This window comes from Erythrolamprus reginae, chromosome 1 (genome assembly GCF_031021105.1).
Source record: "Erythrolamprus reginae isolate rEryReg1 chromosome 1, rEryReg1.hap1, whole genome shotgun sequence".
NCBI classification, from domain to species: Eukaryota; Metazoa; Chordata; class Lepidosauria; order Squamata; family Dipsadidae; genus Erythrolamprus; species Erythrolamprus reginae.
The window spans coordinates 39,917,292-39,932,788 of record NC_091950.1 but is presented as its reverse complement, the minus strand read 5'-3'; the positions used below and the strand labels follow the sequence as shown (position 1 = coordinate 39,932,788).

The 15,497-nt window shown below is 38.0% G+C and overlaps 1 protein-coding gene across 6 annotated transcripts in view; it reads right to left on the bottom strand.

The window, feature by feature from the left end:
- The window catches only part of KIAA0586 (KIAA0586 ortholog), a 99,561-nt gene that overhangs the window by 13,593 nt on the left and 70,471 nt on the right, over positions 1–15,497 (bottom strand). For all 6 annotated transcript variants that reach the window (XM_070750171.1, XM_070750189.1, XM_070750152.1 and 3 more), the window contains one exon: positions 14,861–14,948. In XM_070750171.1, the coding sequence (XP_070606272.1) occupies positions 14,861–14,948 (88 nt within the window). The remainder of the gene's footprint in view (positions 1–14,860; positions 14,949–15,497) is intronic.

Genomic DNA, 15,497 nt, shown 5'->3' with positions numbered 1-15,497 from the left:
TGTTTGTTTGTTTGTTTGTTTGTTTGTTTGTTTGTTTGTTTAATATTTCTGTGCCGCCCAGTCCCAAAGGGACTGCCGCTCAGACACTATACTTTTCCGCGCCCCCCCCCCCCCCAAAAAAAATTAGAGGGAACAATGCGTACTAACTACTACTAAGTAAATTGGAAGTAGAGAAGTCAGTGGAATTCAAGGTGGGCTAGACCTGGATCTCGTGCGGGTAAAAAGGACTCATGACTGATGATGCATTTGACCCCTGCCTTGGGTTCAGCCTGGTCATCTCCTACAGTTATTTTTTCTTTTAATAATCATTTGTAAAGAGGATTCTGAATCAAGGAAATGTGAAATTAATTGCAGAGCTACTGCTGACAGTCAATGTAGATTTGAAGATTAAGCTTAGGAGGGGCTAAGGGTTGGCTGGATGTTAACTTTTCAATTAATGCCTGAACAAAGTGTCTCTCTCTTTCCATCCCTGCCCAGTTATTTTGGCCTTTTGCCACATGCCCACCCAGTTATTGCCATTTTCTACTGACCCTACCCTTGTTCAGAATGTGGCTTCTGCAAGTACATATTGATACATACATACTGTATATACATTTACATAGGACTGCCTTACTGGCCTATCAAGAGCAAAATGGAAGGGATGTATAGTAATTTCCCCAAAGAAATGTGATACTGAAGCAAAAAGACTAGTACAAATAACTTGATTGTTTTTAAAAAAAAGTATGCTGTAGTTTTAAAAATCTTAAGGCCTGCCAAAAACTACCATTATTCTTTAGATGGATGGGATGGGATGGGAGAGGCGCAAAAAGCATACTGAAACACTGGCAATTAAGACTGTTACCAAAATAGGCATGACTTTCATTTACTATGTGAAATGGATTTCTGAGTTAATTGCTATATTTCAGTGAATTAATATAGATCTGTTTGATATTGGATTATACATAGAACAAAGCACATAGTCTTACAATGATGGAGTGTTACAAACATCAAGCTAACATTGTTGGAATTACATATGCAATATAAGTGCATCCTTTTTTGCAACCTTGAGAACTAGGAGTTATACTGCAATGAGTGTATGTCAAAGTAAATTCACTTTGTCCATTTCTATGTGAAATAAATCATTTTTTTGTAAAATTATAGAATGTAAGGGTAAAGAAGGATACGCTTCTGAACTGTACCACAAATGGGAAAGTTACAACTTTCTGCTTTTCTCAAGGCAATTCATTGCTAAGATTTGGATTTTAAAAAGCAAACCTTTGTTACACATATACTGTATAATGAAATTCAAAAATACAATGACAGGGTACTGTTTTCGGTCTACGGAGAGGGGCGACATACAAATCTAATAAATAAATAAATAAATGGAAATATAAATAACAATAAGCTCAGGGTTTGGCTTTGTTGCAGCAAATGTACTTGTGATAGTTGATGTCCTAAAATCAGTTTTCAGTAGAATAAGGGCTACATCAGGTGTAATGCAATTACATTTAACATTCAGATAAATCATCAGCCCCATGATGTAGAGAAGACCAAAATATAAACTTCCCCAGAGGACTAATCTATCCATATTAAGCTTGGTTATTGTGGGTCTGATGGTGCTTTACCTCCCTTCCCTTTTATACTCCTATGAGTTAGGAAAGTGTTTAGACATTTTCATAAACCAGTGCACCTGGATTGAAGCCATGTTTTTTGCCTTGTTGCTTTGGTAATGGATCTTGCCTATTTCTTTGTCTTTATTTATTACTTAGATTTGTATTTATTTATTACTTAGATTTGTATGCCGCCCCTCTCCGAAGACTCGGGGCGGCTCACAACATTACTCTCTGCGATATGATTGATATATATATAACCAACATCCGGGTCCGCCTTCTACTGCACGAATCCCAGCAACTGGTTAGGTCCCACAGAGTCAGCCTTCTCCGGGTCCCGTCAACTAAACAATGTCGTCTGGCGGGTCCCAGGGGAAGAGCCTTCTCTGTGACGGCCCCGACCCTCTGGAACCAGCTCCCCTCTGAGATTAGAACTGCCCCCACCCTCCTTGCCTTTCGTAAACTCCTTAAAACCCACTTCTGCCGTCAGGCATGGGGGAACTGAGACATCTCCCCCGGGCCTATACAATTAATGTATGGTATGTTTGTGTGTATGTTTGGTTTTAAATAAGGGTTCTTAATTATTTTAAAGATTAGATTTGTTATATGCTGTTTACTACTGTTGTTAGCCGCCCCGAGTCTACGGAGAGGGGTGGCATACAAATCTAATAAATAAAATAAATAAAATAAATAAATAAACTGAACAAAACTATCCCTAGAGTTTTTCACCTTCTGGAAACTCCTTCAATGGTTATGCATGGGGCTGCTTCTGAAAACAACGTGCAAATTGTTATACTGCATCTTTCCCTCCAAATATTTACCTGTAAACTAAGCTGGCATTCTCAGTTGATTACAGGGCAAGAAGTTGTTGAAAACAAAAGAATGAACAAGAGTTGCAAATGGCTGCATGGAATTGCTGCTGAAAACTCTGGTGATCTCAAAAAATTAGGCAACGCTGATTTGGTTAATTTAAACTTTTCGTTATTGCTAAATGAACAGAAAATTCTAGAGGCACACACATAATTATGTACATTTGGATCATTCTCAATAAATTGTCTATAATGTTCTTGGCTCATTTGTTTAACTGAGGTTTTCCTACCTGGCTTTGTGACTTGTGTAGCGAAAAGATCCTATTTTAGATCATAATTATGCAGATTTCTTATACAGAAATATTGAAAATTCAAAAGCGGTCTGCAAGCCTTTAAGCTGAATGATTTGAGACTTAACTCCTAACATATCCTTACCTAGACACTAACCTTGTCAACAAAGGTGGTTTCCTAAATTTCCCCTGCATTATGAAGGCTGTTTCAGTAATAGCTCCTTCTTTGTTTTATTATTATTATTATTATTATTATTATTATTATTATTATTATTATTATTTATTAGATTTGTATGCCGCCCCTCTCCGAAGACTCTGCATCTAATACCATCTGCAGAGAGACTTGGCACATACTATCTATTATGGTTCTTTAGTCCCAGGCATTTTTTGAAGCATATTAGGAACTACAGTATAAATTGCAGTGAAATTTTATCTGCTGTTCAATCATGACTGTTACTGTAGATATGATACTGAGTAATGGTGGGTGTCCCCACACAAGAGTAGAAACATGGCAACTCTTCCCACCAGGTGCCATACCAACCATGCTACTAACCTCCTGACCCAAGTCCCATCCTAGCCCAATCCTTAGGGGAACAGTCAGGACTTCAGGGCCTTCTGGAAAGCTAAAGGGTTATTTTGTAGGTTGCTTTAAAAAATTGTCGAAGGAATTTCACAATTTCAAAACATATGCTGCTGAGAGAAACAGCGGGGAAAAGCTATAGCCTTTAAGCTCTGCCTACAGGCTTTTGGTAGCAATTGCGGGAAGTACCAAATATTGAATTCATTCAGCAGTGCTGCTTTGTTGGTGAGTCATGCTTAGGTCAACGCCACCCTAAGTTGCTGTGAGAAGGGCGGCATAGAAATCTAATAAATAAATAAACAAACTCTGCTGTTGGGACTCCTGGAAATTGTAGACATAACGTATATATACTTTCGGGACTACTTTCTGCCGCATGAATCCCAGCGACCGATTAGGTCCCACAGAGTTGGCCCGAGTTTGCGGAGAGGGGCGGCATATAAATCCAATAAATCTAATCTAATCTAATCTAATCTCCAGGCCCCGTCGACAAAACAATGTCATTTGGTGGGACCCAGGGGAAGAGCCTTCTCTGTGGCGGCCCCGACCATCTGGAATCAACTCCCCCCCGGAGATTAGGACTGCCCCCACCCTCCTTGCCTTTCGCAAACTCCTAAAAACCCACCTTTGCCTCCAGGCATGGGGAAATTGATTCCCCTCAGCCGCTCCGTTTTATGTATAGTTTGTTTGGGTTCTATGAGTGTTTTTAAATCAAAGGTTTTTAACTGTTTTTAATCATTGGATTTGTATTTTGTATTCCTGTTGTGAGCCACTCCGAGTCTTCGGAGAGGGGCGGCATACAAATCAAAATAATAATAATAATAATAATAATAATAATAATAATAATAATAATAATATATCCTTAAGATTTTTATTAATATTGTTTCCGCATTAAGTGTTGTACCTCATGATTCTTAGAAACATAGAAACATAGAAGACTGACGGCAGAAAAAGACCTCATGGTCCATCTAGTCTGCCCTTAACTAGTTTCTGTATTTTATCTTAGGATGGATATATGTTTATCCCAGGCATGTTTAAATTCAGTTATTGTGGATTTACCAACCACGTCTGCTGGAAGTTTGTTCCAAGGATCTACTACTCTTTCAGTGAAATAATATTTTCTCATGTTGCTTTTCATCTTTCCCCCAACTAACTTCAGATTGTTTCCCCTTGTTCTTGTGTTCACTTTCCTATTAAAAACACTTCCCTCCTGGACCTTATTTAACCCTTTGACATATTTAAATGTTTCGATCATGTCCCCCCTTTTTATACAATCTTGACAATTGTATATTTACTTTTACGTCCACTGAGAGCATATGCACTAAAGACAAATTCCGTGTGTGTCCAATCACACTTGGCCAATAAAGAATTCTATTCTATTCTATTCTGTCTATAATATATGTGTGTGTGGGAGAGGGAGGGGTCAATCTATTCTTCAAAGGACCTTAATGTAGAACAAGAAACAATGGGTGAGAACTTATGAAGGAGAGAAGCAAGCTAGAAAAAAGGAGAAATTTCCTGACAGAACACTTAGTCAGTGGAATGGCTTGCCTTCAAAAGTTGTGAATTCTCCAACACTGGGAGTTTTTAAGAAGAGACTGGACAGCCAAATGTCTAAAATGGTATAGGGCTTCCTGCCTGAGCAAGGGGTTAGATTAGAAGACCTCCAAGGATAGAAGACCTTCCAACTCTTGGAGGCACCAAAATAAGGAAAGTTGCTAAAAAGACAAACTCGGATGGACTAGCAGAATTAATGCCCCATACATTTGGGATCCAGAGACTACATCCGAAAATCTCAGTTGGGAATACAGTGTTTCCTCGATTTTCACAGGGCATGCGTTCCGAGACCGCCCGCGAAAGTTGAATTTCCGCGAAGTAGAGATGCAGAAGTAAATACACTATTTTTGGCTATGAACAGTATCACAAGCCTTCCCTTAACACTTTAAACCCCTAAATTGCAATTTCCCATTCCCTTAGCAACCATTTAGATCATTACTCACCATGTTTCTTTATTAAAGTTTATTTAAAAAAATATTTATTAAAGGTGGACGAAAGTTTGGTGATGATAAATGACGTCATCGGGCGGGAAAACCCGTGGTATAGGGGGGAAAACGCAAAGTATTTTTTAATTAATATTTTTGAAAAACCGTGGTATAGACTTTACGCGAAGTTGGAACCCGCGAAAATCAAGGGAACACTGTAATCCTTGTTTGGATACCAAAACTTTTCAGCAGCATCACTCATCTCACTGATAATCTTTTTAACATCAGCAGTGACCCTAATAGCGGACCCTCTCTGGCCAAAGGCTGAGAACCAAACAGTTTCCAATTACAGACTCTTACACCTAAGCTTCCTTTCCCCCAGATTCTAAATTGATTTTTTTTTTTTTTTAAAAAGGGCTTCTTACTGGCTGAAACTGTTTTGAGACTGATACCTTTTCATTTCAAAAGAAAACGCTGAAAGTGATTCATGAGAATCTGCACAGGGCCAGGGGAAGTTGAATGATTGGGGGTTATTTTATAGACGCAACAACTATTCAGTTATCAAAACAGACAAATGCAGATGTTTACAATGGTTTTTCTAAGCAGCTTCTGCTATAGCCTCATTTTGCATACATAAAATGGACCCTGCAAAAAATTGTGGGGTGGGGTGGGGGTTAAGCCAGAGGGCAGTTAAGGACACTTTTATATTTTCTGCTTGGTATGTGTCAGAATGACAGGCACCATGCTGTGACTGACAGATCCAATTTATGAGAAACTTCGGCAAGGGTAATGAGATGGCTCTTGGGCAAATGCAATCATTAGCATCTCAGAGAGGTTCTCCTGTATTTATCATTCATATTGCTCCCTGTGTATGCAATATGACCAATGCTTGAAAAGATGAAACCAGGTCAGCCTCACCATCTTGTCATCATCTGCTTTTGTTCCCTATCACTCAAGTGTGATGCCAGTGGGATTCGTGTCTTGCCTGCATGTTTGGCTTCTCTTCAGGGGTGGTTATACTTACCTTTTCCACCAGTTTGCGTTGCGACATTTCACATGCATGTGCGTGCGCCACTCGCACTCACACCCCCTCATGGAATTTCGCTTTTGTGCATGCTCAGAAGTAGAATTCACCCAAAGCACAGCTGAGGACCTAATTGGCTGTGCTTCAAGCGAAGAAATAAAGGTCAGTTTTAAGCCTTGGCTGGGCAGGAGGGCTCTTTTTCAAGCAGCGGAAGAGAAGCCATCCAAGCACAGAAAAATTCACCAAAATGGCGGCACCCACAGACCAGCACCCACCGAACCAAATCCATGACATCACATCACCAACAGGTCGCTAATGGTTTGGCCGAACTGGTCTGAACCGGAAGGAACCCACCCTTCTCTTAATGGGAGTGGTAGCGTTAAAATATGTGTTATTGCTCCCAGAATCAGGACAAAACTATTCAAGTTAACAGAATGAGAGTTGGAAGGGACTTTGGAGGTCTTCTAGTCCAGTGTTTCCCAACCTTGGCAACTTGAAGATATCTGGACTTCAACTTCCAGAATTCCCCAGCCATCATTCGCTGGCTGGGGAATTCTGGGAGTTGAAGTCCAAATATCTTCAAGTTGTCAAGGTTGGGAAACACTGTTCAGGAAATTTCTCCTTATTTCAAGATTGGTTCGGTCCTTGGTTAGTTCCCACCCACTGGTCCTTGTTCTGCTTTCAGATGCTTTGTAGAATAGATTGACGTATTACATCCTGGTAAGCTTCTAACCCCAATGAAAAGTTACTAAAAATTGGCAAAAGCCTTTCTTAGGTAGATAGAAGCCCTATTATAATCCTCCCTTTTCTTTACTTCTGACAGAATCTACTTTTCTTCCTTTTCTCCTTTCAACCATCTGTTTTATCATCAAACTTTGATTCAGCATTCAAGTACTTTATCTCACCCTTTACTAGTACGGAAGCTGACCTAAAAATCCACATTTTTGCAACACTTTTTGCCAGAATCAGCTTAGTATAGAATAGAACAGAATTCTTTATTATCCAAGTGTGATTGGACACATGAGTATTTTGTCTCCGGTGCATAAGCTCAGCATACATACATACATACATACATACATACAAACACTACATATGTGATAAATCATGATCATAGTCATTGTAAAAATATATTCATCATAAATCATAGTGATAATCACAGGTTTCTAAATGAGTTGTCAGGCTGAAGCCATTTTACTTGGGGTCTTTGGCCTGCTACACTTTACGCTATTTTAAAATGTATCATTTGCTATGGGAATTTGGGAGGGGTCATTGCATGAGGGATATCTGCATGTAGCCATAACAATTCCTTCTAGATTGTCAAGGTCATCCTTTGTCTTTGCATTCCTGTACCTGCATGAAAGGAGATGGGAGTTGCTGCCAAGTTGGCAGATGGAGATTGGTCAACCTGATGGACTTGAGGGTGTAGGACAAGGGCTTGAACTTTCAACTGGGTGGAGAAACCTCTGGGACTTAAAATTCGGATTTCTCCCAGATGTGCCAACATGGGTCTGCTAATAAATTGGAACTTTGAGGAATACTTTGCCTCAGAGTCTGATTTACTTTCAAATGCTATTTGGAACCCTGACACTGGCAATTTATTTAGTAATATTTAATAATTTAGTAATATTAAATATGTATATACATACACACACACACACACACACACACATTGCAACAATATTTCTTCTCAACGTAGGGAACGTTTGTGCAGTTAGAAAAGGACTTAGAAATAGCTAAATTTATTAAAGGCCTGAGGTAAGGCAAAAAAGAGGCATTGTGAAAACAATTGTAGATTAACAACATTTGTAAGGCTATTCCATTGTAGCTAACTTGTTTCTACCACATCAACACAATACCTTTTTCTTTTTTTAAGCTTCCTACTTCTCTGTTTTCAGGACCTCATCAATTCAACAACTTCTCTATCTTTACTCTTAACCCATTAATTAATTAATTAATATATATATATATATATATATATTTTAATGGGCTAAGAGTAAAGATATATATATATATATACACACACACACACAGAGAGAGAGAGAGAGAGAGAGAGAGAGAGAGAGAGAGAGAGAGAGAGAGAGAGAGAGAGAGAGAGAGAGAGAGAGAGAGAGAGACGGTTGGTAAATCCACAGTAACTGAATTTAAACATGCCTGGGATAAACATATATCCATCCTAAGATAAAATACAGGAAATAGTATAAGGGCAGATTAGATGGACCAGGAGGTCTTTTTCTGCCGTCAGACTTCTATGTTTCTATGTTTCTATGAGCTGGATCAAGGTATGGTGGCTCAACTGCTAACTCTCTGCCTTACAAGGCAGAGGCTGCCAGATCGAATCCCAGTAAGGAAGGGTGTGGCTAGCTGATGAGGCCAGAACAAGGCCGAAATGGTACCATCCTAGTCTCCCTTAATTTTAAAATTTCATACAAAAACATTTGATACATATATATATATTCCTAAATATACATACATACATACATACATACATACATACATACATACATACATATGTTTAAGAATTTTACCACATACACATATATAGCCACATTCAAATCATCTGAAAAATAAATTTAAGGCACAGAAAAGGAAGCAGTTCTTCACTTGTTTTTATAAGGATTTCACTGCTATTAGTAATAGTAGTGGATTTCTGGCTTACAAAATATTTAAAAATATTTTTTTTAAAATAACTGCTAGGGGCTTCACCCTTCATCAAAGTAAAGAGATAGTCTCCAGTCCTTTTTCCTCATCTTAGCTCCTTTTGGGTCAAATGCCGGCACTATTTGTATTTTTTATTCTTCCATCAGAACTAATGATAAGTGTTATGGGGAGATGAATGAATAGGAAAGAGAACTAAATTGCTGAAATATTATGAGAAGAAAGACAACATTCAAATGTTTAAAATACATAATAACATAAAGTGATCCACTTATACTATTTAACTTCTCTTTAAATAGTGAATTATCAGCTCTATACAGTAGTGTCCTTTATGACTTGGCACCCAGATCTTTCCAGGACCAAACTTCTCTGGCTCTTGATAGAATCAGAGAAGAGAAACATTGTAAACTCTGCTTAGGTTTCTGAAAGTGATTAGGCCTCAATCCCCATCTTTTCTTCTAGTCCATAAGAATTGTCCCAGTTCTGATGCCAAACATTTTCTATCATCCCAAACTTACTTCTTACTGATTGTTCAATGCTACCTGATGATATCCCTGTTTTCCTATTATACTGCAATCTATTATTTCAAGCAACATTATTATTATTATTATTATTATTATTATTATTATTATTATTATTATTAATTAGATTTGTATGCCGCCCCTCTCCGTAGACTCGGGGCGGCTCACAACAATAACAAAGACAATGTAAGAACAAATCTAATAATTTAAAAAACACTAAAAACCCCATTATTAAAAGCAAACATACACACAAACATACCATGTATAAACTGTATAGGCCCGGGGGAGATGTCTCAGTGCCCCTATGCCTGATGGCAAAGATGGGTCTTACGAACTTTACGAAAGGCAAGGAGGGTGTGGGCAGTTCTGATCTCCTGGCGGAGCTGGTTCCAGAGGGCAGGGGCCGCCACAGAGAAGGCTTTTCTCCTGGGTCCCGCCAAACGACATTGTTTAGTCGACGGGACCCGGAGAAGGCCAACTCTGTGGGACCTAACCGGTTGCTGGGATTCGTGCGGCAGAAGGCGGTCCCAGAGATATTCTGGTCCGATACCATGAAGGGCTTTATAGGTCATAACCAACACTTTGAATTGTGACCGGAAATTGATCGGCAACCAATGCAAACTGCGGAGTGTTGATGTAACATGGGCATACCTTGGGAAGCCCATGATTGCTCTCGCAGCTGCATTCTGCACGATCTGAAGTTTCCGAACACTTTTCAAAGGTAGCCCCATGTAGAGAGCATTACAGCAGTCGAACCTCGAGGTGATGAGAGCATGAGTGACTGTGAGCAGTGAGTCCCGGTCCAGATAGGGCCACAACTGGTGCACCAGGCAAACGCCCCCCTCGCCACAGCTGAAAGATGTTTCTCTAATGTGGGCTGTGGATCGAGGCGGACGCCCGAGTTGTGGACCCTCTCTGAGGGGGGTCAATAATTCTCCCCCCCAGGGTTATGGACGGACAGATGGACTTGTCCCTTTGAGGCAGAACCCACAGCCACTCCGTCTTATCCGGGTTGAGTTTGAGTCTGTTGACACCCATCCAGACCTCAACAGCCAACAACATGGTATATATTGCCACATCATTCTGTCCTTCAAAAGCAATCCTCAAAAGAAAATCAAGAAAAATTATCCAATAAACTGTTGGGTTTTTTGGTATGAATTTTTCATTTTGACTGTGTTGTTACTCACAGCTAAAGCATCTGGTAGGAATTTAAAATAAATGTAATTAATTAGACTAATTTGTGATTAATGACAAGGCAACAGCAGCAAAGTGTTTTAAGCAATTAATTTATTAATAGGAGAAATTAGTTCTGTAAACACATATTAATTTCCAATCTTATTTTCTAGTACAGAAATCTTGTAAGCTTTTACAGACTGTTTGTTGATCATCCATTTCATGACAGCTACACTGCTTGCTAAATGTTTAATACACTCAAGGATAACAATGCACAGTAGATCCAACAATTTTAAATGGCAAATAATTGCTATTACTGCCTGATAGAACCCATATGGTATTTGGTATAGGAAGTTGGTCCAATATTAAAATTGGCTCAAGATTCGTGTAGAAAGCAAGATTTTTACAAGATCGACTGTTTAAAAAATGTGATAGATAGTAATAATACAGAGTTGTGAATATTTTCCTGTAACCTACCATTATTAGAGTTATATCCTACCCTTTATATTAACTCAAGGTAATGAACATCATGTTTCTTCCCATTTTTCCCACAACAATCGTGTGAGATGGGTTGAGTTGAGAAAGAATACTGGCCCAAATCAGCCATTTAGCTTCTGTGCCTAGGGGAACTCCTGGTCACTTAATTCGACCAGCACCTTAACCACTACACCAAACATTCCCTTTAATATGATGTAACTATGTATTAATCTAAATAATAAATAAATATTGTTGTGAGCCGCCCCGAGTCTGCGGAGAGGGGCGACATACAAATCTAAATAATAATAATAAATAAATAAATCACGGATAAATCAATATATGGAAAGGCTTTATCTAAATTTATTGGCTTGTGAATACAGTGGAACCTCTACTTACGAACTTAATTCGTTCCGTGACCAGGGTCTTAAGTAGAAAAGTTTGTAAGAAGAAGCAATTTTTCCCATAGGAATCAATATAAAAGCAAATAATGTGTGTGATTGTGGAAATCACAGGGAGGGTGGAGGCACTGTTTCCCCTAAGGAGATTCCTAGTGATGCCCCACAGAGGCTTCTCCCCACCTTTTCCAGCCCTGTTTCCTCCCGGGAGATTCCTAGAGGCCCCACAGAGGCTTCTCTCTGCCTTTTCCGTTTACAGTTTCGGAGGCTCGGGTTTGTAAGTAGAAAATGGTTCTTGAGAAGAGGCAAAAGAATCTTGAACACCCAGTTCTTATCTAGAAAAGTTCGTAAGTAGAGGCGTTCCTAGATAGAGGTACCACTGATACTTATAATAGGTAGAAACATTTAAATAGGTGTATGTGTGTGCGTGCACGCGCGCACACACGCCACACACTCATATGCATGCTACAGCAGGGGTGTCAAACTGGCAGCCCACAGGCCAGGTGCATCATGTACAAGCCACGTACACCCCAGATCTGCAAAGGCAGAAAACATCACACTACATCACATGACGTGATTGAGTTTGACACCTGTGTGCTACAGTATTAGGTACTGCTTTTCCAGAAAACGGGACATATTAAGTAGGGACTGTTTTGGAAACTTCTGGGGTAGCAGATCAGAAAGCCTCTTCCTCATAGCCTCCCTCCATTAGGAACTGCCCATCCTGTGCCTCTTATTAGGTCCAATGGGAAGCAATAATCTCCAGCACAAAGCAACTTTGTCCAAATTGTAGAGTTAACAGGAGGAAGCCAAACATATTTATTTGCACCTGATTGCAGGCCTTAAGTATAAAGCAAGGCTTCATTAAAAAGCTAAAAGGCTAATGATCTTGCAAATCTAGAAGTTACTGGTATCAGACATTACTAACAACTTATAAGGTTTTCTTATCACAATTTACCAACAAAACAAAAATGAATATTAATTTTGTAAAGTATTTAATATAAATAACAGGAGAAAGTTTAAAAGAGACCCAGACAAGAAAAAACATCCCCAATATTTTCAATGCCTAGCAACCTTATTTAATTTTGTCCAAATCAACGTTACAAATTAAAATTAATAATTTTTAATTGAACAAACAGCACCCTTCCAATGATTTAATTTTATCAATTAACATGCCCTGCACTTTGATTTATATATGTATTTCACTATATTGTAAATAATATATTTAATTATACACATATAATAAATTATACGTGTGTGTGTAAAAAAATTGAATATCAATTTCTCACATGAGGATTTTTTTAAAAGTACAGTATATATAAAAGAAAACTCAAATGAGAAGCACAACTATATTTATCCAAAAGGACAATGATCCTTAATTAAAGATTATCTTATCCCGCCCAAAAATATAAATTTGGTTTAAAAAAATTCTTTATTTACTGTATTCTCAGTGAATATAAACTAATCTTCATAATATTTAAAGATAGGTTTCTAAAGTCATTTACTAATACTTTTCCTTAACATTACAATTCAAGTGAATATACTAGTGTAAATATAAATGTAATATTTGTAACGTAAAATAATCTCTTTCTCTGTCTGCCTCCCTCTCAAACACATACACACACACAAAATCATAAAAAACGTTTTGATTCAAACAAGTATTTCATTCCTTATAAATTTGTAGTCAAGTATATACTGCTCAGAGTCCATAATAATTATTAAAAATAAATATTTACTATATTATACTAAATACCCTATAAAATTTCCAGCATAAATATTTGATAACTAAAACATATATTAGCATGATTATTTGTTGAATGTAAAATCATTCTTAATCATTTACTAATTTCCTTTATGTCCAGTAGGACATGTTATTATGTAGAAAAAGGCTGTAATCTGAAGCTATCTCCAACTGATCTAGGGCTTAAAAGACTTTAGTCAACATAAAATAATAAACATCTCCAGTTATCCTGTTACAACAGTCTAATTAAATTCTATTTTATATGGCATTTACAGCAAAGCAGTTATCCCTTAAACAACTACTAACATCATGAATAATTTTGTTGACTATCATTTTCCATTTTCTAAGAAGAGTTCTCTTCCTACTCTTCCTCCAGTGCCATCTTGTGGTCAACAACTCAGATACAACCAGATTGGCTAAAATTTCATATATGCTCTCTCTAGCACCAATGTGGATTTACTACAAGAGGGATCATTCATGGTGTTGGAGTAACGTTTTGCAAAAGCTAGCCCACCCAGATAGCCACAGCAGCTAACCAGCTTGCCTCAGACCATGATATCAGGAACCTTTATCTTGAAGATAATTGAAGACACTTACTGCAGTTTCTTAGGAAAATATTTACTTCTTTAGTAGCAAACCTACACTAACTATTTACACTGTAGCTCTCTAGTAGTACTCACAATTCTCTAACCACTATTCTCAGTTACAATATATAGCTACAATTCTTCATCCACCACAAGCCACCTAATTTTACAAGCCACTCTAAACCTACTAAGCCGCAATACCTTCAAGCCAAGCCACACCAAACCATACCTATGCAAAGGTGCATTATGTACTTGTGTCAGCCAATCAGGTTACATTACAAGTTGCATATTCACCATGACTAGGCAGTTTTACATTGTTAAAGTTATACAATTCTTTTCTCTCTGCAATTTGGAATATTGCATCAAGTAGCTCCAATCTTGACACATGGGAGCCACCACTAATCCCACACTTCAGACAAGCATAACTGTATAAGAAGATGCAAAAATAGGTTTTCTATGCTCTGAAAGATATCTCTGCATTATTCCTGACAAATGTGTAAAAAATCCAGAATCTCAAAAGAGAAGCATGGTTTTGCCATCTATATCCTTCAATCTATTTCTCTCAATATCTATACCACTGAAATTTTAACAACATATAATAAATGTGATTTCCTTTTTTTCTTTTTATTTTTGTTGGTGCTTCCGAGTCAGTACTGACTCCTGGCAAATGCCTGGACCAGTTCCTGCAGTTTTCTTAAGATTTTAAGAAGTTGCTTGGCTTTGCCTTCTTCCTAGGTCTGAGAAACTGTAACTGGCACAAGGCCATTTGATTTCATTTTTAATGCCTAGGACCTTTCCCTTTTTTATTTGGATTACTTGGAAGCCCTGTTCAGAGTGGAGAGAACTGGGAACTCTTTGGCCTATTCTCATGTGTCTTATTAGACCTTCACTTCACACAAGTGTCCATTCCTTACCTGTGATGTTCAAGCAATGGGTTAATATACTCAGCCCTCGACTTTAAACAACACTCACATTTCCCCAAATCTGACAATTCAATATGAATCAGGACAACAGTTTTCAAACATGGTAACAGGATAATTTACCTTTCTGCTCTGTATCTTCGGATTTTGGTTTTACACAGATGATTCTGGGATTCACTGGTATTTCCTGGAAAGCTTCCTGGGGCTTTGTCTGCGTGGCAATTATGAAACACATGTTAATATTATGGTATTTAACTGGATCGAGTAACATCAAACAAAACTTCAAGAACATAATTTTAAAAAAAAACATTGTTCCACATTTATCTCTCTCAAAGCTTTCTTTCCAGCAGAAATTAAAGCAGAACTGATAAAACAAGACCTGATCTATAATAGCCATTCATGCCAACCAGAACAAACAGAACATTTAATAACATTTGTCCTGAATGCAGAATTTATTTATTTTTACTTTGAAATGAATAACGGAAGATGCAAGAAATCATATTTTGTGGACCTACCCTTACCATCTACCAAAAACAGACATTACTCAGTAAGCGTTCTCATAAACTAAGGTGTTTTCTTTTAGGAGATGCTCCAGGAGATACCTTTCAAAAGTGGCAAAATCCTTGTTTCTGCTAAGACTTTGAGATCATTTCACTTCATTAATTCTAGTGGTAGCATTTCACTAAATTGGGTTGATCTTGAAAAGCCAAGTAGGGCTAGATCTGATTGGATGGGGGATGAGAAGATACTAAGAATGTAG